Source organism: Ursus arctos, unplaced genomic scaffold, assembly GCF_023065955.2.
Source record: "Ursus arctos isolate Adak ecotype North America unplaced genomic scaffold, UrsArc2.0 scaffold_12, whole genome shotgun sequence".
Taxonomy (NCBI): Eukaryota; Metazoa; Chordata; class Mammalia; order Carnivora; family Ursidae; genus Ursus; species Ursus arctos.
The window spans coordinates 29,532,764-29,555,914 of record NW_026622786.1 but is presented as its reverse complement, the minus strand read 5'-3'; the positions used below and the strand labels follow the sequence as shown (position 1 = coordinate 29,555,914).

The following is a 23,151-nucleotide window of genomic DNA, read 5'->3' as shown; positions in this document are numbered from 1 at the left end:
GGTTTTCTTTTTCAACACTCCTCCGGCTAATCAGGGTCTTCTCTGGTTCCATACAAATTTTAGGATTGTTTGTTCCAGTTCTGTGAAAAAAGTTGATGGTATTTTGATAGGGATTGCATTGAATGTGTAGATTGCTCTAAGTAGCATAGACATTTTAATAATATTTGTTCTTCCAATCCATGAGCATGGAACGTTTTTCCATTTCTTTGTGTCTTCCTCAATTTCTTTCGTGAGTTTTCTATAGTTTTCTGAGTACAGATCCTTTAACTCTTTGGTTAGGTTTATTTATTTATTTATTTTTAGATTTTATTTTCTTCAAGTAATCTCTACACCCAATATTGGCTCAAACTCACAACCCCAAGATCAAGAGTCACACTCTGTATTGACTGAGTCAGCCAGGTATTCCTGGTTACCTACTTTAAAACAAGATATATCTTTGAAAAATTTGGGGGATGGGAAAGAGAGTTTTACAGAACCAGTAGATTCTTTAAGGTAATACAACAACAACAAAAAAAGCCAATTCTTTTTTTTTTTTAAGATTTTATTTATTTACTTGACAGAGATAGAGACAGCCAGTGAGAGAGGGAACAAAAGCAGGGGGAGTGGGAGAGGAAGAAGCAGGCTCCTAGCGGAGGAGCCTGATGTGGTGCTCGATCCCACAACGCTGGGATCACGCCCTGAGCCGAAGGCAGACGCTGAACAGCTGTGCCACCCAGGCGCCCCCCAAAAAAGCCAATTCTTATTATATGGGTTTTATATTTCCAAATTATAAAGTTAAGCAGTAGTTACCCTTCCTTTTAACCTGAACTGTCAGGCTTGAAGACTTGGTCAGGCAGTGCTCTACCTTCCCAAAATAATTATCTTTGAGCATTATTTCAGATTCAACTGGGGAACTCCCTTGACCTTTACAGAGCTCAATCCCTCCATTTCTGAGATCTATAAAATCCAATGTCATAATCAGGATTTCTATTAATTCCCAGTGGCTTATGATTTCATGGTCATCTGTGTCTTTGGCTTATATTTTGGGGCTTGATGTTTTTGTCCCTCTTTCATTAATACCTTCCCAGAACTCGGCTCTTCATGAGTTGTCACAAGAATTTCACTTCCAACAACTTCTTGTGAATTTTGGTAGACTTCACTGAAGGTATGTGGAGCCATGTAGAGGGGTCAACCTAAGAAAGCCATGGCAATGGCTTCACTCTCCACTCTCTCCCTCCACCTTTCTCTTATCCACCCTACTCCCTCTCAGAAGAAAAGCAAATTCTTCACCTGGTTTTCTGCATAGCAATTTAACAAGCTTGCTGCTTGAACATGTCTTTAAGGTCTCATCCCTCACCAGCATCTTTACCAAGTATTCCCTCCAGTAAATACTGAGCTCTCCCTGAGAGGAATTCTAGCGGACTGAGAGAGAAAAAAAGAAGTATGTAGTCTCTCATAGAAAAAAACCTTACTTTGTTATGAAGAAAATAATTTATTTTATGATTCTTTAACAAATGTGTCATGTAACGGTAACAACAAAATTTTAAAAGTCTGTCATCTAAGAAGTCATGTTACTTTTACACTCTTGGTGGACAGAAAGTTATTCTAAATTGGTTGGGTTTAAAGTAAAGAGCCATTTTAGAAATTTATTACCTGGGCCTTTACTTTATCTATGATTTAATGTTTTAATGATCACTATCATAATTAAACAACCAAAGAAAGTACACACAGTAAAATAAAGGCAAACATTCCAGTTTAGTAGAGAAGTTAAAACTATACCTACTTGTGCCCATACTAATGCTGATCAGAACCTGTTATTCCAGTGCAAGCACTGAAACTACACTGGTTGTGTGAGACTTAAAGTTGGGCAAAGTTCAAAGGCTCTCAATTGCATCTACTCAAAAACTAAAGATAAGACTGTAACCATCAAGCCAAGACAGGAAGCCCAATGTTGTGGGTCACTGCAGATAATGAACTAGCAATGGAATTAAGATTTCTACATAGCAGGGGCATGGGACAGACATCTTTCTGGGTGGGGAACGTAGGGTGAGGGAAAAGATCTGGAAGCTGCATTTACATGGCACTTTAGAGGAATTGCGAAAATACTAATTATGTCAGTTACCGTGGTGCTAATGAAGATTTTGTGCATACTAAACCTCATTCTCCCTCTTTGATGCTTTCTGGCTCTGGGGCCCAAAATGGTCTAGAGTGTTTTGGGTTTGCTGGTTTCAAACTTGAAGCCATCTCAAAATTGATTCAGTCCCTTAAGATCCTCAAAATATACAATTCACAACTACTGAGTCTCAGATATTCTTGAAAAGGCGTACCACCCTGAGCTGGTCTTTGCATCAAACAAAGACTGGCAGCAGGTGTTAATGCATTAAAGAGAGGGACAAAAATTAGGAGACAGTAGGGGCAGGAAATACAATCAATTCCATGCTAAAAGGAGTGTGTCCGTCCACGTGTTATAGAGGATTGAAACACAAAGGACAGCTGTAGCACATAGAGAGATTGTCTCATATTTTAGGGCCAGACTCACAAATGTACACAAATATGACCTGTATAATGTTCACAAAGTCTTGTTCTTACTTCCTGGTTTAAGGAAACAGCACTTTGAGCTGTGAAGTCATTTACTGACACCTACTGACTCTATCATGAACCACCTTCTCTTCCTGAGGCATTCACCCCATCCCCTGAAACACACACCCACACAAACACGCACACACCCACTGACCTGCTCCTGTCCTTCTGTTATTGGAAATAAAGGAATCTTGACAAGCTTCTCCCAGACGTTCATCTATGTCCTCCTCCTCCATCTCGCAGTTCTCGGGGCAGTAGCCAGTAGCTGTCCTCTTCTTCAGGGAAATTTGTTCACTTCCCTATTTGCCTTTTGCTTCTCGAAATAGTTTTCTGGTCTGGCAGCTTTCTGATTACACTCCTCCTTCTGGTGCACAGAGGCACTGCAAACAACACCAAACAACCATAACCAGCTGTAAACTTATATATGTCAACAAATACTTCACATAAAATTGAAAGGTGAAAAACAACCCAGGGGGAAAGAAATAATGTTCTTATTACATAAAGAACACTTACAAATCAACAGGCGAAGGCACTAACAAGCCAGCAGAAAAATTGACAAAGACGGGAAACAAGTAGTTCACAAAGGTTGTTCCGGTAGTGTTTCCAGAGGCCACGATTTTAAGCCATGTCTATTCAGCTGCACAGAACGGGGAGGATTTGAAAAAGGAGTCAGTTAAGAATTAGAACATTTAAGATGTGTGGTCATAATACATTTATGCCTTTTTTATTGGTATTTTAATTTTTATTTAATATAATTAATAATGGAGGAGAAAAAGAGCAGGAATTCAATTCTAGTTGAAGTCCATTTGAAGAGGTGTTTATGGAAGCTGGAGAAGAGCCGCAGGAGGCACCACCAGAGGTAAAGTCCGGAGAGAGATTGAATTTTTTTTTTAGCATAACTAAGCATACCTTTTTAACATGAGCCCAAGAAAAGTGCAGCTATTATACAGGGCGGTTCCATACACACCAATGTTTTTGTTGTTATAATTATTTTACAATTTCTCAAAGACTGGCTTAATTAGCATAGCAGATTATATTTTTAAAAGATGGCTACGACAGCATTGACCATTCTGCATGTGCTTCTAGATCCATGCCACTCCCCCATTAGGAGGTGCAATCCATGTCCCTTTTCCTCTTGGGCAGGGCTTTGTGACTGCCTTGACTAGTGGAGTACTATAGAAATCACACTACGCCGGGTACTTCTACCTTTCTCTTGGAACACTCCGTCTTAGAACTTAGCCGTCATTCCGTGAAGTAGCCCAAGAAATCACAGAGAGCCCACATGGAGAGGAACAAGCTGCTAGCCAACACTGAGCTCCAACTTACCAGCCATGTGCACGAGCCATCCTGACTATGGATCCTTCCAGCCTCAGCTGAGCTGCTTTAGCTATGGCCAAATGGAGCCAAAATAAGCCTTCCAAACCGAGTTCTGCCCAAATTGCAGATTCATGAGCAAAACAAATGAGTACTATTATTTTAAGCCTCTATGTTTTGAGGTAGATTATTACATACCAATTGATAAATGGAATGATTAGAATAAATGGTCAGAGATTATGGTGTGCCTAACATAATATCATACTCATTTCATTTACTCAATTTATTTCATGACAAGCTCTGTTCCTCATGCTGAGAATACAGGAGTGATTGCAACAGATTATGTCTCTTTTCCCCCCTTGTGTAGTAGGACGAAGGGCAGACAGACTATAAACAAACATTTATAATTGCTAGGTGGTAATAAATGCTATGGAGAAAAAGTAGGAAATGGGAAATAAAGAGCAATGGAGTGTTCTAATTTACATGGGATGGTTAGGAAACACCTTTATGAAAAAAAATAAGACAATTGAATAGAGAGTAGAAAGAAGTAAGGCGACACACCAAATGAATAGCTAGGGGCTGTGCAGTCAAGGCAGAGGGAATAGTTCGTGCAAGGGCTCTGAGATAGGAGTGGCTTAGGGGCCAGTAAGTTGGAGTAGAGTAAGAAAGGAATGGCAAGAGTAGAGAAGAATCAGAGAAACATGGGGTGGGAGGGCAGAGCATATAGGACTTCATAGGCTGTGGTGAGGACTTTGGCCATTGGAAGGGTTTGAGGACAAAAGTGACATATTCTTTTCTCTCTTTCTCTCTTTCTCTCTCTTTCTTTCTTTCTTTCTTTCTTTCTTTCTTTCTTTCTCTCTCTCTCTCTCTCTCTTTCTTTCTTTCTTTCTTTCTTTCTTTCTTTCTTTCTTTCTTTCTTTCTTTCTTTCTTTCTTTCTTTCTTATCATGGTAAGTGTACCCTTTAAGCCACATCTCCTATTTTTCCCATCCTCCGATCCATCTCCTCTCTGGTAACCATCAGTTTGTTCTCTATAGATAAGAATCTGTTTCTTGGTTTGTTTCTCTTTCTCTGTTTTTACCTTTATTCATTTGTTTTGTTTCTTAAATTCCACATGAGTGAGATCATACGGTATTTGTTTTCTCTGACAGATTTATTTCACTTAGCATTATACTCTCTAGATCCACCCATGTCATTGCAAATGGCAAGATTTCACTCTTTTATATGGCTAAATGATATTCCATCATATATATACATATGCCACATCTTTATTAATTCATCTATCGATGGGTATTTGGGCTGGTCCCATAACTTGACTATTGTAAGCAATGTTGCAATAAACATAAGGGTGCATGTATAAATGTTTTTGCGTTTTGGGGGTAAATATACAGTAATGTAATTCCTGGATCATAGAGTAGTTCTATTTCTAATTTTTTGAAGAACCTCCATACTGTTTTCCACAGTGGCTGCCCCAATTTTCATCCCCACCAAGAGTGCATGAGAATTCCTTTTTCTCCACATCCTCACCAACACCTGTTGTTTCTTGTGTTTTTGATGTTAGCTATTCTGACAGGTGTGAAGTGATATCTCATTGTAGCTTCAATTTGCATTTCCCTGATGATGAGTGATGTTGAGAGTATGTTGGTGACATATTCTGACTTATATTTTTAAAAAATCAGTGTGGAGAATAGGTTGTAGGAGTACAAAATTGGAAGCAGAGAGACTTATTAAGAGGTTAATGCAATGATCCAGGTAATAGATAATGGTAGTTTGGACCAGGACATGAGAAGTAGTTGTATATTTTGTGTATATATATAAAGTGCAGGCATGTACTTTGTGGATGTGGAACTTGATTAAAAGAGTGGCATCAAGTATGACTCTAAGGTGGGACGCCTGGGTGGCTCAGTTGGTTAAGCGGCTGCCTTCGTGATCCTAAGGTCCTGGGATTGAGTCCTGCATTGGGCTCCTTGCTCAGCAGGGAGACTGCTTCTCCTTCTGCCTCTGCCATTCCCCCTACTTGTGCATGCTCTATCTCTCTCTGGTTTAAAATAACAATATATGACTCTAAGGTTTGTGGTGTTCTTTGCTCTATAGCAAATGCATCTTAGGTACTTGTTCTGTTTCCTCCATTAGAGGAGGAAAGAGAGAGTAGTTCTGTGTATTCCAACACTCATTTAATGGCTATGATGTCAGTACAAAGTGCCCTTCAAGACACTGTGCCTTTAAGCACAGACTTTCCAATATGCTGACCATACACAGAAATGCAGGAATGACTCAGAGCATTATGACCATCACTTTGAAGTTGTCTGTAACAGATATAATTACACCTTTTTTGTTTGCAATCTTTTCTTAAAGAAGTTCACCTGGGAGACAGGAAGAATCTGGAAATTGGCTTTACTGTCATGTGCTATGGGGCGAATCAGCCACAATAAGTTATGGTGTTTCTCCCAAAGTACTTGGTCAGCTTTCATTGGGTCCTCCATATATGCCCAAAGTAACTGAAGAGGGACACATATATTATTGGTGTCATTTAACAAGGGGAATCTCAAAAGGATGTATGAAGTTAGTCATTAGTTATATATTGTTAGCCTTGAAGAATAGGTAAAATAAGACTATCACTTTTGATGATTCCAGGAATGATGTAGACACATACTTTTAATTCGCAGGTAGGTATCTTACCACCTAAAACACTGCTAGCCAGCTGCTTCTTCCCCCTTATTTCATACCCCCCTCAATCTCGTGGCAATAAGAGATTTTTTTAGGCAAGCAGGATAAAAGGTAACTGCCCTTCAAGCAGCATTTCTGAAGTTTAGCAACTCCTAGACATTTCTAACTTTTTCCTAATGACTTGTAATAAACCTAGTCTTCAGGAAACCTTCTAAATATTACTGAATCATTCCAAAAAATTAAAAAATAAATATTACTGCATCATTTAAATATTTCGACTTTCATATATTAGCTAACCATCTGATAAAGCGGTACTGGCCTTCCCAGATTTCTCCTGAGACTGCCTTCTTTAGGCTTCAAGGGCTTCCCTCTTAATTCTAATACTACGGGCTTCATCTGGTGAACAAGATACATCTCCTAGTTCATACTGATCAGAGTTTTGTAAGTCTTCATTTTCTGGAATTTTGTAATGCTTCAGGTTCAGAAGACGATAAGCAGTTTACAAGCTGCAGTTTCACCTTTATTTCTAAACAAAATTCATTGTAGTTAGTCTGAGCCAAAGAGTGTTTACGTCTTTGTCAAACAAACAGACATCATGCAATACATTTCAAAGTCAAATATACAGGCTTGTGAATATCGAGAGCCCTTCTTGTAGCACAGTTTGAGGCAGGCTCAGATCTGAAAATTACACTAATGAGAGCCACCCATGTTCCACTGTGATTGGCTGTGGCAACCACTGCTTCATTTGTAAAATGAGGGTAATAATACTATCTACTAGAGTAGTTTTGAGATGAAATGAGATAATGTAAGAAATGCTCAGCATAGACTCTGGTGCACAGTAAGTTCTCAATAGATGTTTGCTATTTATATTATATACAAACCCTGTAGCCCCCTCCCTTATCCCCACTCACTAGTCCCCCAGTCAAGTCTGAGTCATTGAGATGATTCCAGTAGAACAGTACAATAGGAGGGGCTAAGACATTTCAGATCCTATGATCTTTGGTGGGCATGAAGTTTCCTGAAGTTCCTCCCTTTGACCCAGCAAGAGGGGCCCCTACCTGAGCCCTGCACTTTATAATACCCTGTTCATCACAAAACACATAGAGAAGTAAATTTATTTTACGGAAAAGTAAATTTATGAAAGAATGCATGGCTATGTCTGCCTCTGTCACGTAGGACTTGACATTCACCTTTGACCAGAAACCCTAAGCATCTGCCTTGGTAATCAACACTTTCCAGGCCCCAGGGAAACGCTACTCCACTTTTCTTGTGCGGTGTCCTTGAAACAAAAGGCAATTGTATCTGAACGTCATGAAGGTTTTGGGTTTGTGTTGCTGTTGACATTTGAAATAGACACTGCTTTGCAGTACAGGAGGATTTGAGTAATGGAAAATATTTTAGGAAAGAGGAAGAAAATAAATTAACTTGTCAAATTCTTTCTTTGTGATAATGCGAACCCCTCAAATTCTGGTATAACAAAGTTTCATTTTGTTAGAGCCCAAACTCCATTTTCTTGTTTACCTTTATGTTCCAGTTCCTGGTTCCAGAGGTATTCGTTATGTTAAAACAGTTAGATTTGATTTAGATAAGACATGAGATGCTGTAGAAGAGTAAAGTAAAAGAACAGAAGGTGCTCAAATAAAAAGCAAATCAGAGTCTTTGGAGAAAAATGAATTTTGAATTTGTGCTATCTAATTATATAAACATAGTACTGCTTGCTTTTAATAATATGGGTATTCAAAACTCAAACACATCTAATTCTTTTTTTTTTAAGATTTAATGTATTTATTAGAGCGAGAGAGAGAGCGAGGGAGCGTGAGCAGGGGAGGAGCAGAGGGAGAGGGAGAAGCAGACTCCCTGTTAAGCAGGGAGGCTGATGCAGGGCTTGATCCCAGGACACCGACATCACAACCTGAGCCAAACGCAGACACTTAAATGACTGAGCCACCCAGGAGCCCCCATCTAATTCTTTTTTTAAAAAAGATTTTATTTATTTATTTGAGAGAAAGAAGGTGAGGGCTTGAGCAGGGGGAGGGGCAGAGGGAGAAGCAGACTCCCCGCAGAGCAGGGGCCCCAACATGGGACTCAATCCCAAGACCCTGGGATCATTACCTGAGCCTAAGGCAGACACTTAAAGACACCCAGGTGCCCTAATCCACAGATTTTATTCAAATTTCATTGATTATTCTGAGAATGTCCTTTGTACAAAATAAATTAATCTTCCTTTTTATCTTTTTTGTTTCCTGCCAGGATGTAATCCAGGATTACACATTTATTTAGCTGTCACGTCACTTTGGTCTCTTTCAATCTGGAATAGTTCTTTTGTTGTTGTTTTTGGTTTTTAAAGATTTTATTTTTAAGTAATCTCTACACCCAACATGGGGCTCAGACTCATGACCCCAAGATCAAGAGTCACATGCTCTACTGACAGAACGAGCGAGGGACCCTCCCTTATCCATCATAATTTTGTAATTTTTGAGGAATAGAAAACAATTACTTTGTAGAATGTCCCTCAATTTGAGTTTGTTTGTAGTTCATCCTGTATCAGAGTAGTTAAATTATGTAATTAGATTAAATTACATAGATTTCCTACAGAAGTAGGAAATACTTCTGTGTTCTTCTCAGTGCATCATATCAGGAGGCATACAAACTTGACTAGTCCCATTTCTGGTGATTTTTAACTTTTACCACTGGAACAAGATTATGTTGGTTAAGGGTGTTAGACAAGTTCCCCTGGCTCCTGGTGCCACCAACTGTACTGGCTGAGCCAGCCAATGCTAGCCACAAACCCCCAGCTGCAACCATGGGGAAAAGGCACATATATTTTTAATTTTGTTGTTGTGAAGATTTATAAGAAGAAGAAGGATAAGGAGGATAAGACATGTTTAATTCAACAATGTGTTAGGTTGCTTCATAACTCCTAAATATTCAGATGCATGCTATGTAGGCCGTCATACGTACTCTTGCTCTAAAACATGCAATTTTTTATTTCCTATTTCCAGGTGGACTTTCCTTCTGGTGCTTCCACCCTCCAGGGTAAGCAGGGCCTGACAAAGACATGTGGCACCTTTCATGGCTAATAAATTGATGAACCACCAAAATGAAGATATTTAAGTATTTTCTATAAATACAAATTACATACTACTTTCCTTATGCTTTTTTTTTCTTTTAAAGATTTTATTTATTTATTTGTCAGAGAGCGCCCAAGCAGGGGGAGCTGCAGGCAAAAGGAGAAACAGGTTCCCCGCTGAGCAAGGAGCCCTAGAGGGACTCAGTCTCTGACCCTGGGATCCTGACCTGAGCCGAAGGCAGACGCTTAACCGACTAAGCCACCCAGGTGACCCATTCTTTCCTTAGACTTTCAATGGTTACTCAACAAAGACTGAACCACACTTGCCTGTGAAGAATGTTTTAAATTTCTCCTTGAAAGTTCTGTTGATATTGGCCAGAGTGGACTCGATGTACATTTTTCCTGTTATGTAATAAGTTACAAATTGAAACTAGAGGAAATTGGCAACATGATTTTAATTTATTCTAGTGGCAGTTTTTCGGAGCCTACTTAACCTTGTTATCCTGTTTGACAGACTCTTCTTCCTGCTCTGACACTGAGCAGTTTATGCACTGATTTTTTTCCTGCTAGATTAAACATATGCATACTCATCTCCCAAGAGTAAGTTTAAATTGTTGAATCATGGGGGTAGAGAGTTAACATTCATTCTGAGGATGGGACTACTTTAAACAGCTGTGCCGGTCGTTTGTTGTCTTTTCCTGGTAGGGTCAGTAAATTCCATTGTTGGACAAAATAGGATTTGTTTTCTGCTTTCTCGAGACCTCCAGAATGAAAGATTAAGATTGAGGCCAAATTAAAAATGCAGATTCCTGGTCCCCAAACCAGCAAGTTTGATTCAGTACAGGTGGGGGATATTCAGATACCTGCATTTTAACTAGTACTCAAATGACTCCCATGCAATAGCCCAAAGACCACCTTTGAAATGCTCTTAGGTAAGGGAATACTTTCTCTTGAGGTGCTTTTTTGGTTGGTTGGTTGGTTGGTTGGTTGGTCGGTCGGTTGTTGATTGGTTCTCCTCAGTCCCCGTGTGGAGAATGAATCAGCTCATTCCCTAGTTAAAATTAATTTTAAAAAGAATGGGGAAAAAAGGACTTACAGAGAAAAGCTAAGCCGACTAGCTCAGAGTGTTGGAGGGAGGGAAAAAGAAGCTGTCAGGGACCAGGGAACACGGGAGGTAAGGGGAAGCAGAAAGAAGAGCGGTAAGTAGTTCTTTATCACGTAACAAACACTGAGTACTCACTGAATGTCAGCACGTGTGCTATTTGCTGGAGATTGAAGGTGAATCAGCAGCAAGGCCCGCCCTCAGGGAGTTTACAAGCAACCGTGGGCTGAAGCAGGTTTGAAGGCGCTGTCGGAAGGCAGAAGAGGGGCCCCTCGCTCCGGTTTGAAGGACTGGGACAAGGCTTCCAGAAGGTATCTGTAGGCTCTGGAGCAGGATGAGTAGTAGTCCAGGAGGTGGTGTCCGGGAGGGGGCAAAAGGGCTCCAGAGCCAATATATTCTATTCAAACTCTTTTTTCCTATTTACAGAAGTCATATATGTTTGTTACGAAACAACTTCTTAGCATAGGAAACCGAAAACCTCCAATAATCCTCCTTGCTACTGTTTACCGCCCATCCCCGTGGGAATATCAGCAAGGAGTTTTGGGACTCAGTGGCACTGAAGGTCTGTTACCGCCCGGCGAAGTCCGGCATCGGTCCTCCCGCCAGCAGGGGACAGTACAACGCACTCGTAGGGCTGGCGCGCTCTCTCTTCCACACGTCGCTCGCGTGATCGTCAGTGCTACATACTGCGCCTGCGCAGGAGCTAAGGCCTTTTCCCCCCGCCGAGCGGTGCTGGGCCTCCTGGTCTGTGGCGAGCCGCGGACGCCGGTCTCTGTTCCGCAGGATGGTGAGTCGATATCTAGAATTTGGGCTACGTCTGCACGGGGGGGTCGCTCTCCTTGCCCAAACGCTAGTGTAGGGTCCGTCTCGCGCGGCTCAGGGGTTGGATGGTGTTGGATTCTGGGCTCTGCAGTGGTAGGGCTGCCGCTCCCAGCGTGGCCTTAATGGCTGCCGCCCGGCGCTCAAGCTTTGGGGGAGGGGTTGACGAAGGAGTTCAGGAGCTAGGGCAGCGGATTGAGGAGGGGGAATGAGTTTAGTAGACAAGCTGCGGGAAGAGTACCGGCTCGTCCGACCGGGCACCGGCAGGCGGGGAGGATTGCATGCACTTGGTCTCGTACTACCGGCGGGGGGGGGGGGATGCCTGAGTGGGGACGGGCTGCGGCTCCTCGGACCCATCTGCTCCTGTTTTCATGTTTTTTTCGGGAGAGTGTCGGGTTGATGGGTCTTCAGAAGTGGCTTTTGAACCTAGCAGTCAGCCTGGAGGCTGTGGCTTCTCTGGGCCCCGAAAGGAAGCTCATTTAGTTTGGTATGTGCCTCCTGTCTCTCTCGACTTTTGCTGGCACCAGTTTTTATAATCTTTGGGATGGGGCGTTGCTTCGGTTGGTGGGAGACAGTGCTGATTTAATCGGGAGTGATTGCTAAATATGCTCTTGACCAGATGAGTTTCGTGGCAAGTGACTTAGGCTTTTGAAAAACGTGCGTGAACAGTGCGGAAAATACGAGGTTACGTTCTCAAAATGGGACGTACGGTGTTCTGAACAAGCTGACGTCAGGCAAGATTGATTGCTGTCTAGAGAAATGCTTTGGAAAAGTGACTGATGAAAAGTAGAAAAGGTGATTCTTGACCCCCTGTAGTTCGAGAAACTGGACTCTACAAAAGTGACAGTTGAATGGGTTCACTCTTGAAGTTAAAGTATTATTTTGTTACACAGTTAACTCAGATGTCAAAAATATCATAAACAATTTATCACAGTTTTGATGACATTCCTTTTTTTCTTAAAGGGGTTTGTTAAGGTCGTCAAGAATAAGGCTTACTTCAAGAGATACCAAGTGAAATTTAGAAGAAGACGAGGTATGGTCAGTTACTCATGTTCACAATATTAGAAGAATCTGCAGTGGAATAGACTTTCTTAAGTTACTTTTTTCTTTCAGAGGGTAAAACGGATTATTATGCCCGAAAACGCTTGGTAATTCAAGATAAAAATAAGTACAACACACCTAAATACCGGATGATAGTTCGTGTAACCAACAGAGATATCATTTGTCAGGTAAGTTGTATTCCAATCTCAGTGGATGGTAACTCTCACCCCTTTAATTCACTGTTGGAGGAGTTGTACTTGGGAAGCAAAACACATGTATGGATTAGAAGGTCCCTCTAGTGCCTGGCATTCTAAAAACATTTGAGCAGTACTTTTCCTTTTAGTAGGGGTGAAGTTGGAGCTTGAGAGGGGAGGGTGATACTTGAAAATACTCCACTGAAAATCAGCCATGTGTGGCAGTCCTGACCAAGCTAGTTTAATCTCATTTTTCTAGTGGGGGAAAGAGGATTAGAGAAATCTAGGCTACTATGCTGTTTTATGGGGGTCGGAGGATAAATTTGAGGCCAAGTAGGAGGTTCTTGCACATTTCAGTTCCAGTAGAATAATAGAATTTGTCATAGACTAAATCTTGATGTGATGTATAGCCTTATGTGCCACATAACCACTCATTGTTGAAGAGGTAGGTAGTTGTGAAGGTTTAATTAGGCTTTTAAGATTGTTTTTATTCCTGCTTATTGTTTGAAATAGGTATGAAGGTTTCTCCCACATAAAAGACCTCCACAAAGTGGCAGTTTGCTCCTAGAAGTTGGGTTTTTACTAGAGAAAATTTTCACGGTTAAGATTTGCTGAGTCTTTGCAGGGGGCAGGCATACCTATTTTCTGGGCAAACTAATTTGCTGGTCGTGAAGACAATGTGTTCCTTCATACCTAAGTTAAGATAACTAAACACTATCAGAAACATTATTGGACTTTGATAGGCTTAGTTCAAAAGATGTTTGAAATAATTGGACATTCCTTTTTGACTTTTCATGGTACCTCTTTAATTCATTGGCTAATGCAGCTAACAGTCTTTTTTCAGTATTATTAGGAACAACAGTCCCTAACTTATTCCAAAGGCATCAATGCTCACTGTCTGTGTGGTAATTTTAGCTCTATTTGTGATAATTATCATGAGAAACATTTACAGAAATAGTTGACCAAGCCATAAACTCCTTGTTGAGTGGGGTTAACAAAGACAGACCCTAAGTGTTGCAGATTTGTGTCCAGCTTTTTTTTTTTTTTTTTAAGTCCTTTGAAAAAGAAGGCATCTAAGACAAGCAAAGAGTTGAAAGCACAGATGACTGACTTGGTTTTTCTCTTACAGATTGCTTATGCCCGCATAGAAGGAGATATGATAGTTTGTGCAGCTTATGCTCATGAACTCCCAAAGTATGGTGTGAAGGTTGGCCTTACAAATTATGCTGCAGCATATTGTACTGGCCTGCTGCTGGCCCGCAGGGTATGTAGAAGATAACTTTAAGTAATATATTTTGGAACTAGCTCATTGTTTGGCGTGATCTGCAAGATAGGTGTTGATGCTGAGTAAGATACCCTCAGCTGTGGCTCCTGGGGAGTGCCTGCTGTTGAGGTGTTGCTTACAGGGTTATCAGGGAGGACAGTTTCATAAATACAGAATTTGAGACAGCAGTGCATTTTCTAATACTCTGGGGAGGTAGGTTTTCTGTTTTTTGCCCTGTTGGATAGATCTAGGTCAGTGGAATCTAAACCATAGAATGATAGCCATGAGCCACATGTGGATATTGAGGAACTGAATTTTTACCTTAATTTGTATACCCATTTCTGGCTAGTTAGTGGCTGCCTTGCTGGACAGTGCAGACCTTTGCTACTCTGAAGTATAGATCTTCTGACTGTCAGTGTACACTTAAAATGCAGGCTTTACTCTACACCCTTGGAATATATTTTAATAGGATGTCCGGGTTATGTACATGTTAAAGTTTGAGGAATGAGGTCTTAAATTTGGGCAGGGTGGGGGGGGTGGGCATGGGTATGGGATTCAGTTTTGTTGTAATTGTCTTTGCCTCTGGGTGGCAGCATTTCCTGTAATGCAGAAAGTAGATGAAAATGTGATTTTGCTTTATTTTTATTTTCTCGGTTACTGATCTTTTGCATTGGAATTGTTAAGCATGCATCATTGTTAGGGACCTGTATTGGTCATAAATTTGTTTGAGTAAGGGTGGGGAACAGTGTCATTATATATGAGAGCAGCATGGTATACAAAGTCACACTGCTTGTGGTGAATCAGTAGTAGCTAGGTGTACTAGCAGAGGATTCACCCTTATTAACATAATGTAGTTGGAGAGTAGAGCCATAAAAGATGTTCTCTTATGCCCAGGATCCTGCTTCTAAGATTTTAATCAAATTAATCAAAATTACATGTGGTAACATTTAATATTTGGTTCTTGAGTTATTGTAGCCAAATAGGACTGAAGAAACATGGAGAATAAATTCCTTGAATAGATATGGTATGGTTACATCTTAATTGATGACTACATAAATTAAGTATGGACATGTAGGAAAATTCAGAAGCTTTAAGACAGGTGTGAAATTGAAGTTTCTTTTTGTAGCATTTTGATACTTAAAAGTAAATAGGTACAGAGGCATAAGTGAATTGGAAGGAAAATTTTTCTAGATGTTGGGTCATTAAAGTTGTGACCTGATAATGTTAGAATTGTTTGAATATATTTAGATTGGCTTTTTTGTTAATAGCTCCTCAATAGGTTTGGCATGGACAAGATCTATGAAGGCCAAGTGGAAGTGACTGGAGATGAATACAATGTGGAAAGCATTGATGGTCAACCCGGTGCCTTCACCTGCTATTTGGATGCAGGGCTTGCCAGAACTACTACTGGAAATAAAGTTTTTGGGGCCCTCAAGGGAGCAGTGGATGGAGGCTTGTCTATCCCTCACAGGTAATACAGTATTCAAAGCTTCATTGTTTGGACCCCCAGTATTTCCATTTCTAACTGGTTGGACTGTGAAGATTACTGAATGAATCAATAAAATTAATAGGTAGCTATCATTGTGTACCTGCTATATGCTTAGTACTCCGCAAAAGGAACCTGGCAGGGCAGGAAGGAATTGTAATACGTTTTAAAAATGAGATTGAGGTTTAGAGATAAAGGATTTGTTCAAGGTTTGGAGCCAGTAGTGGAAGAGCCAGGGTTGAAACAACTAGCTTTTGTGTTGTGGCTTAGTTTTGGTTAGAAATGAGCAGCTCAAGTCCCCTCCCAGTGTATTTTCTTTTCATTCAGAATGAAAATTGTTTTACTTAGTTATGGAAAGCTGTCGACTCTAGAAAAGGAGTTTGAGAAAAGGCTTATGACCACTTTCAGCTAGAAATAAGATTGTAAACCATTCTTAGAAGTTCAGTAGGTTTTAATTTGGTAGTTCCTTTGATTTTGAGTTAATAATTTTTGTTATTGTTGAGTAGATGCGTCTTAAAAATGATTAATTAGCTTCTTAGGGATATTTTAGTGGTTGGTGAATCCCTAACAAAAAAATTTTTTCTGGTTGTAGGTTTTGGGGTTGGGGAAGTTAGCCTTTAAAATGTAACTGGAACTTTTAGAGTGGTGAGGCGTATTTTTTGGAAGGCCTGGCAGGTCTATTGCAAGACACCTATCAGATGTGGTCTTGAACAAATTATTTATTCCCATGTACCCTGAGGCAGCACTGACTAGGATTTGGAGGGAGCAGTTTTGAAACCCTTTTCTATGTTAATAAGGAGAACTAACTTTAGTGGTGGGAACTTGGTTCATTTCATGGCTTTAAAGGTGTTTGTGGCATGATTTTCTCTTCCATCCTGGAATTCACAGGTTAGCTGCTGAATGATGATATCCCACTAACTGAGCAGTCAGTAGTTGGTCCTTTGGTTGCATATGATGCAATTAATTGTTTCAAGACGGGACTGATGGCAGCTACTTTGAAATGAATTCCTGCTAGTAAACTGATTTTAATCCTTAATATACTAAAATGTGAAAAACTTTATTTTAGTACCAAACGATTCCCTGGTTATGATTCAGAAAGCAAGGAATTCAATGCAGAAGTACATCGAAAGCACATCATGGGTCAGAATGTTGCAGATTATATGCGTTACCTAATGGAAGAAGATGAAGATGCTTACAAGAAACAATTCTCTCAATACATAAAGAACAACGTAACTCCAGACATGGTAAAAATTTTAACTAAAAATGCCTGTGTTAATTTAGAGAGTCAGGTTGACTGCTTGGTTTTGGTGGATACATTAATAATTTTATTTCAGTTTAACAGTTGAAAGTTGAACATGGGTATGTTAATAGGTATAGATAGACTCAGCTGAGCTGTTCGTACCTTAAAATGGAATGACATGAAAATGGGATATTGGGTGAGGGTAAGTTAAAAGTCAGGGTAATTATAAAGAGCTTAGGCTTACCAACGTGCTTTTAGGAGTTTCTTAGGTACTGAAGGGTGGCAGGCTTCAAGCATCTGAATCTAAAGCCTTTGGTGGCTTTTATGCATTTGGCTGTTCTGAATTTGTAGGCTTCATTCCAGCGGTCATAGAATCATCTATCCTGTCTGATATGAGACGCTAGTTACTAAACTTAACTCATTTTGAAGCCATGTGGAAGAAAGGTTCCTTCTTAATAACAAATTAAGTTCCGTGTTCTGGACTTTTTGAATGTCTCAGGCATGCACGTGGAGAGTAGTACTGATTAGATCACTAGTTCTGCATGATACTGAAACTGAGTTTAATTTTGGAAATTTTATCAGCCTAAAGTTACCTAAAAGGCAATCAGCACATTTTGGTAATGGAAGATGATAGGCATAGAACACAAAAATAGCACTGATTTTTATAAAACTATTATACAACTATGTAGTTGTAGATGAATTGATGGTTATAGATCAAATGACTGTTCTTTTCTGTTAGTGCATAGTTTCTATTTTCACACAGCTTTGGTTATGAATAAAATTTTTTTTGAATGAGTGCACAGTGGGGGCGGGGCAGAGGGAGAGGCTCCACACCCAGCCTCAGTTTCAGGACCCTGGGATCATGACCTGAGCCAAAATCAGATTTGGATGCTTAACTGACTGAGCCACCTTGTGAAAATTATTTTTAAATAGAGTTGTAATTGGGAAAAGATCCCTTTCTGTTATTTGTATGCTTAGTACACAGTATAGGGCTAATAAACATACAACTTGAGTTTTTAAGCTAGGAAAAGGGTAGTGTTATATTAGTTTATATTGGTAATGCAAATGCATGTTAATTTTCAGAAATCCATACTTTTATGTTACTATTGACATTGCCTTTGTTCACTCTGGTAAATAGGTCTTTTACTTGTGACTATAATTCTACTTAGCCTGCATAATTTTTCTTCCTGAGACCTCTTGGTCTGGTAATGTTACACTTGTTCAAAACTTTCAAATTCTCAGGCTGCTTTCAGATACCCATTTCCTAATGCTTTCCTATATATGTGATATACTTCAGCTGGACCACCCTTTAGGTGATGTACTTTTCCCAGCTAGCTCATTAATTTGATTTTTGGAGGCTTCTTATGCATGCCTGCTGAAATCCTCTGCAGACATCTGATGTGTCTCCAAGAGGAAATGGTCTTTATCTAAACTCATGCTATTTACGTACATGATTGTGTATCCTCTTTTGGAAGGAATGGACCGAGTTGCTTAGATTTATTAAATGACTACATCTGAAGTCATCAAATGGATTTGTTAAATACAGTGGAAAGCTATAATACAGTGCTTAACAGAGGTAGAGAAATTAATTTGCAGAAGGGATTTAGGTAGAGGTCTTGTGCACTGTTTGCATTATTTTCATTTGCTAAGTTTTACACAAATACATTAGTAATCACATTTTCTCCATATTGAAGCAGTAATTTTAGAGACTTGGATTACTTTGACTTTTTTTTTTTTTTAAAGATTTTATTTATTTATTTGACAGAGACACAGTGAGAGAGGGAACACCAGCAGGGGGAGTGGGGGAGGGAGAAGCAGGCTTCCCGCTGAGCAGGGAGCCTGATGCTGGGCTTGATCCCAGGACCTAGGGATCACGATCCGAGCCAAAGGCAGATGCTTAATGACTGAGCCACCCAGGCGCCCCTACTTGGACTTACTCTTTAGGGGGCTGTAATTGTTACTAGATTTTGATAGTGAATGTTCAGGCATTTTATAGCTGCGTCACGACTTGATCTTTCATAGAATCAGTAGTCATTTATTTGGAGGTGGTGATTGAAACAATTCAGAGAATTTCAGCACTGGTTTTTGATGAGTTTTAGAACAAAATTCTCATTAAGATCTAATTGGGTGGTGTTTCAGGGTTTTCTGGGGAAGTTCAAACCTTTTGTTCACAGACCTCTAGTTGTAGTAGATATAAGAGTTCCTTGGTATGCAATGCTGGGAGTAGCATTGAAAGACCTATCAGGTACTGATGGGAAATACAAATCTGGAGAATATGAAAGAACAAAAGTGAATTTATAACAGTTGCTTGTTGGCCCCACATACTCTTCATCTTAACATCTTAAATGCTTGTTTTGGTACAAATCCCCACTTGAAAAAAATGAATTTAGCTCAGACAGTATTTTAAATGAACATAAATGTTTTTACAAAACCTATTTGCTCTCAAGTTGAGTGACTCTCGAAGTATAACTGAATTCCCCAGAAATACATGGAAATTTTTCTTGAATGTGATTGAGTTTTGTGAATTGTGTCAGTTCACATTGCCTGTGGAAATTTTTTGGGAAAATGCGGGTGACATGTAGAAATTTAAGGAGATACAGGGTTGACCTAGTTTAATTCCTTTTGACAGTCTGGTTTAGGGACAAAACAAAGCAAGTAATAGAATGCAGTACACATTATTTGACTGTTTAGGGCCTGTGAAATGAAACCAAGTACTGTTTGCTTTGCTTTCTTTCAGATGGAGGAGATGTATAAGAAAGCTCATGCTGCTATACGAGAGAATCCAGTCTATGAGAAGAAGCCTAAGAAAGAAGTTAAGAAGAAGAGGTATGCATCTTACTGTTGTCTTTTTAAGAGAAAGAGCTTGGGAGGAGTGCCTTGCTTTTTTTCATCTTACTCAGACTCTCATTGAAATGGTGCAAACTCGATCACTAGCTCTGCATGATGTTGCAGAAGTGAGGGGAACCAGGTTTGCTAAAGTAATTGTGGTGGTAGAAATGTATTAGCCTCAGAAGGTACTTACTGAGCTGACTTATTCTATCCCAGTACAATATAATTACCAGTTACTGCATTTTGAAAGTTAGATTAAGATCATAAATTAAATAAGTATGTGTATTGGAACTTGAATTGTTTGACCTGATCAGAGTCTTTTTCAATCAAAGTTAATCATTTTCTATCCTCTATAGCTATGGTTTTCTAAAAATTACTTTTATCTCTTAATTTTACTTTGTTTTGTAGGTGGAACCGTCCCAAAATGTCTCTTGCCCAAAAGAAAGATCGGGTAGCTCAGAAGAAGGCAAGCTTCCTTAGAGCTCAGGAGCGGGCTGCTGAGAGCTAATAAACCAAACAGCAATTTTCTATGAAGACTTTTCAGATAAAGAACGTAATAAACTTATTCATCAAACTGCTATCTGTGTTAAGCTCTTGTTAATGAAACTGTAGGAAATAACCCAAATTACAAAAGCAGAGGAGTTAACAAGTTTTTTTCTCTGAGAAACCAGTATAACGTTACAGATTGACTCAAAGTTCACACCTGCTTCTCAGGCTTCTGTTTTCCCTGACAGGCATTATCCTTCCAGCTGTATGATGTGCAGCTCTCCCTAAACAGTCTGGCAAGCAACGGACCAGCCACCCTCTAGGAAATACTTCTTCCATTCATTTATTGTAACCAGATGGCTAGTGGGAAGAAAAAGTACCTTCAAAGTACACAATTTTAAAATAAGCAAAACTGGTGCTAATCAGTGGCTTTGATTTTTGAGAGAAAGCCGTCCAATGAAGTTCACATAACTAACATTCACTTCAATTAAGTGAAACCTTTGAGCAGAATATATTGGGTCTTCCTTCAAACGAGGTGTTCTATTTTATGGAGATGTTGAAAGGTACATGCCAGATCTTTAATAAACATGAAAATAACATTAAAAGGGCAAATACTAACTTGCATATCAAGTTTACATGAAAAAAAATTTACATGCCTCTTAAGAAATAGCCCTTTGGCCAACAGGAAATACTGTTCAAAATGGAAAATTGTTACTAAAAAGTTCTATGAGTTCAGAGTCTGGCTCTTCATGTCCTACTTCCCCATACCTCAAGTTAAGATACATAGATCTGGACTGGGTTGATGGCCTTAAGAATGTCCGTTTTGAAGGACTTGACACGAAGGACTCCTCAAATCTAGGATGAAAGCTCATCCGGTTTCAGCCTCTAAAATTGGCAATTACATATTGCCAAGTAGAACACTTTCTGATGGAGTTTTAAGAGGCTAATAACCACTCAAAACATTCTGAAGCAATATAACATTTGATGTCTAAATGTTTTAAGTATAAATACAACAAACCATGCTAGTAACCCAACATCTGTTTATAAATGAGTAACTTTACCTGCTTTGCAGTCGTACTTTCTGTTAATGTGCAAACTTCACCATGCTAAGACTTCAGTAAATGGACCTGTAATTTTTTTAAACAGCAGCTTCAATGCAAACAATGTTTCAGCAATGGTATTTGGGCTAACAAATCAATATACAAAATACTCTCACTGTTGATGTTTATGGAATGAGGCTTTTCACAGCATTATTTTAGGTCATTAGTCAAAATAGTTACACAGTGAATGTACTGGAAAATCTACCGGGGCTCCTAACAGGAATGAAATCTTTGGACCTGTTCATCCTATACCTCCTGCCATTACTTCATGTATGTTAAGATGATGGCTTCTTAGAACCGGGAGAAGGATTTTTTGTAACTGGCAGGGGTTTGAAACAGAAGCCATTTTTTTAATGCTTAAAATTTTTCCTTAGAATTGTTAAGTTTCCTATAATGGTCACAATGTCCAAATGAACTAAGAGTCATTTGTATAGGAAATTTTCTTCCACAGTAATGTTTTTAGGTTATTTAGTATCAAAGAATGTTCCATTTCCATTTGATTTGCTGTGACTTTGAGAGCAATACAAGAATAAAGTTGCTTTTCCAATTCTTCCCGAATTTCACTTGGAGCACCACGCAGTAGGTAGTCTTTGAGTAACTGACAGGCTTTTGCTAAGTTTGGTTGTATCACTTCTGAAGTACACTTCATTGTACTCTGATCACAGCTAGTTCGACAATCCGTGCCATAAACACAGTCCAAATCAGACTCACAGTGACGATCCTTTATAAGTTCTTTCAGGTTTGTCTCTGGCACAATTTTTCTCATGTCCACCATTTTCAAATCATACTTATCATTATATCCTAGGTTTTTGGCACTAATATCACACATGAGGAAGTTTCCATAGGGGCCGTGGAAAACATCTTCCACAAATTCTAGAAGTCCTATGGCTATTTTAGCCTTTCTAGGCCATGATGGTGTGAACAACTGATCCATGCTTCTTCTGAACCCAGATGGAATAAAAAGTTCAATGACCCATGGAAGGCTTATTCCATAAAGAGAGGTATATTCAACACTTTCCATCACATAAAGATCACCACAGAATCCCATTAATTTGGGGGTATGTTCTTTATCTTGAAGTATCACCATGAGAAGAAATTCATTTAGCTGAAGAAGTGCCCATGCTGATTTTGCTTCTCCCAAGGAAACCTGGCCATCTTTGTCTCCATCAGCCACCGTCAAGATGAGATTAACTAGTTCAGAGAGATTTCCTTGGTCACCCAACTTTGCCTATAAAGGTAAGAATTTAGCTAAATATAGAAGGTTTGAAAAATACCTCATATGTAGTATACATACTTTATGGGGATTACCATGCTAAGTAATAATCTTGTTATTCAGTCTCCATAAAGGGACTTAACACATCTCCAAATATGATGCTTACTAAGTTAATTAGTATGTTTTACATAATTGTAGTAAAACCCACTTCATTAAGTATATTTGTTTAAGGAATGGGCCACCCTACCTCCCATTAGCGCCCCAGGCCCTGTTGATACAGTTATCCAACACACTAATTATTCTGTCTTATACATTTACTTGCAAAATTGTAGTGTAATGTGCTCATCTCTGAAGTTAATAAGGGTCAACTGAAAATTATTTTCTTATTTTGTAGTTGACACATTGATAACTATTTTGTTCAAGTTGTATTGTTCCAGTGATGATGGTTAAAAAGTATTTCCCTGTGAAGGTTCTTGGGATAAAATAATCTGAAAATGTAAACTTAAAGATTTTGAGTGAAAATATGACAGCAATAAAAAAAGAAAAATTCTTTCCAAAATTGTAAATTTTTTATCTTTTAATATATTTAATCTTTCTATGAATATTTCTTTAAATTTTTAAAAAATAATTTGCCATCAGGGCATGTATACTAATTTTAGCCCTTTCCCCAGCTTTTAAAAAATGTGTATCAGGTACAGTGTCAAACTATAGAGCTGCTCACCTACTTAATGAACTCCCCTTTCATATCTGGACATTTTTAGCTATCAT

At 39.3% G+C, this 23,151-nt stretch overlaps 2 protein-coding genes, 1 long non-coding RNA gene and 2 other non-coding genes across 6 annotated transcripts in view; 3 read left to right on the top strand and 2 right to left on the bottom strand.

Annotated features, from left to right (window-relative positions):
- Positions 1 to 583: 583 nt before the first annotated feature.
- LOC125282874 (uncharacterized) lies at positions 584 to 11,697 on the bottom strand. Its single transcript, XR_007190306.2, has 3 exons — positions 10,850 to 11,697; positions 3,073 to 3,196; positions 584 to 2,939 (listed from the first exon to the last, which is right to left on the bottom strand). It is a non-coding gene; the product is annotated as an uncharacterized LOC125282874 (long non-coding RNA).
- On the top strand, positions 11,392 to 20,162 carry RPL5 (ribosomal protein L5). Its single transcript, XM_026497481.3, has 8 exons — positions 11,392 to 11,498; positions 12,494 to 12,563; positions 12,644 to 12,759; positions 13,895 to 14,029; positions 15,298 to 15,500; positions 16,582 to 16,759; positions 19,493 to 19,581; positions 19,993 to 20,162. The coding sequence occupies exons 1-8, from the start codon at positions 11,496 to 11,498 to the stop codon at positions 20,090 to 20,092; spliced, it is 894 nt and encodes a 297-aa protein (XP_026353266.2). The 5' UTR covers positions 11,392 to 11,495; the 3' UTR covers positions 20,093 to 20,162.
- Positions 16,411 to 16,506, top strand: LOC113254879 (small nucleolar RNA SNORD21). The gene has a single exon (XR_003315997.1). It is a non-coding gene; the product is annotated as a small nucleolar RNA SNORD21 (small nucleolar RNA).
- The window catches only part of DIPK1A (divergent protein kinase domain 1A), a 108,720-nt gene continuing 104,049 nt past the window's right edge, over positions 18,481 to 23,151 (bottom strand). For both annotated transcript variants that reach the window (XM_026497608.4, XM_026497607.4), the window contains exon 5: positions 18,481 to 22,398. In XM_026497608.4, the coding sequence (XP_026353393.1) occupies positions 21,586 to 22,398 (813 nt within the window). In that variant the 3' untranslated portion in view covers positions 18,481 to 21,585. The remainder of the gene's footprint in view (positions 22,399 to 23,151) is intronic.
- On the top strand, positions 19,671 to 19,807 carry LOC113254882 (small nucleolar RNA SNORA66). The gene has a single exon (XR_003316001.1). It is a non-coding gene; the product is annotated as a small nucleolar RNA SNORA66 (small nucleolar RNA).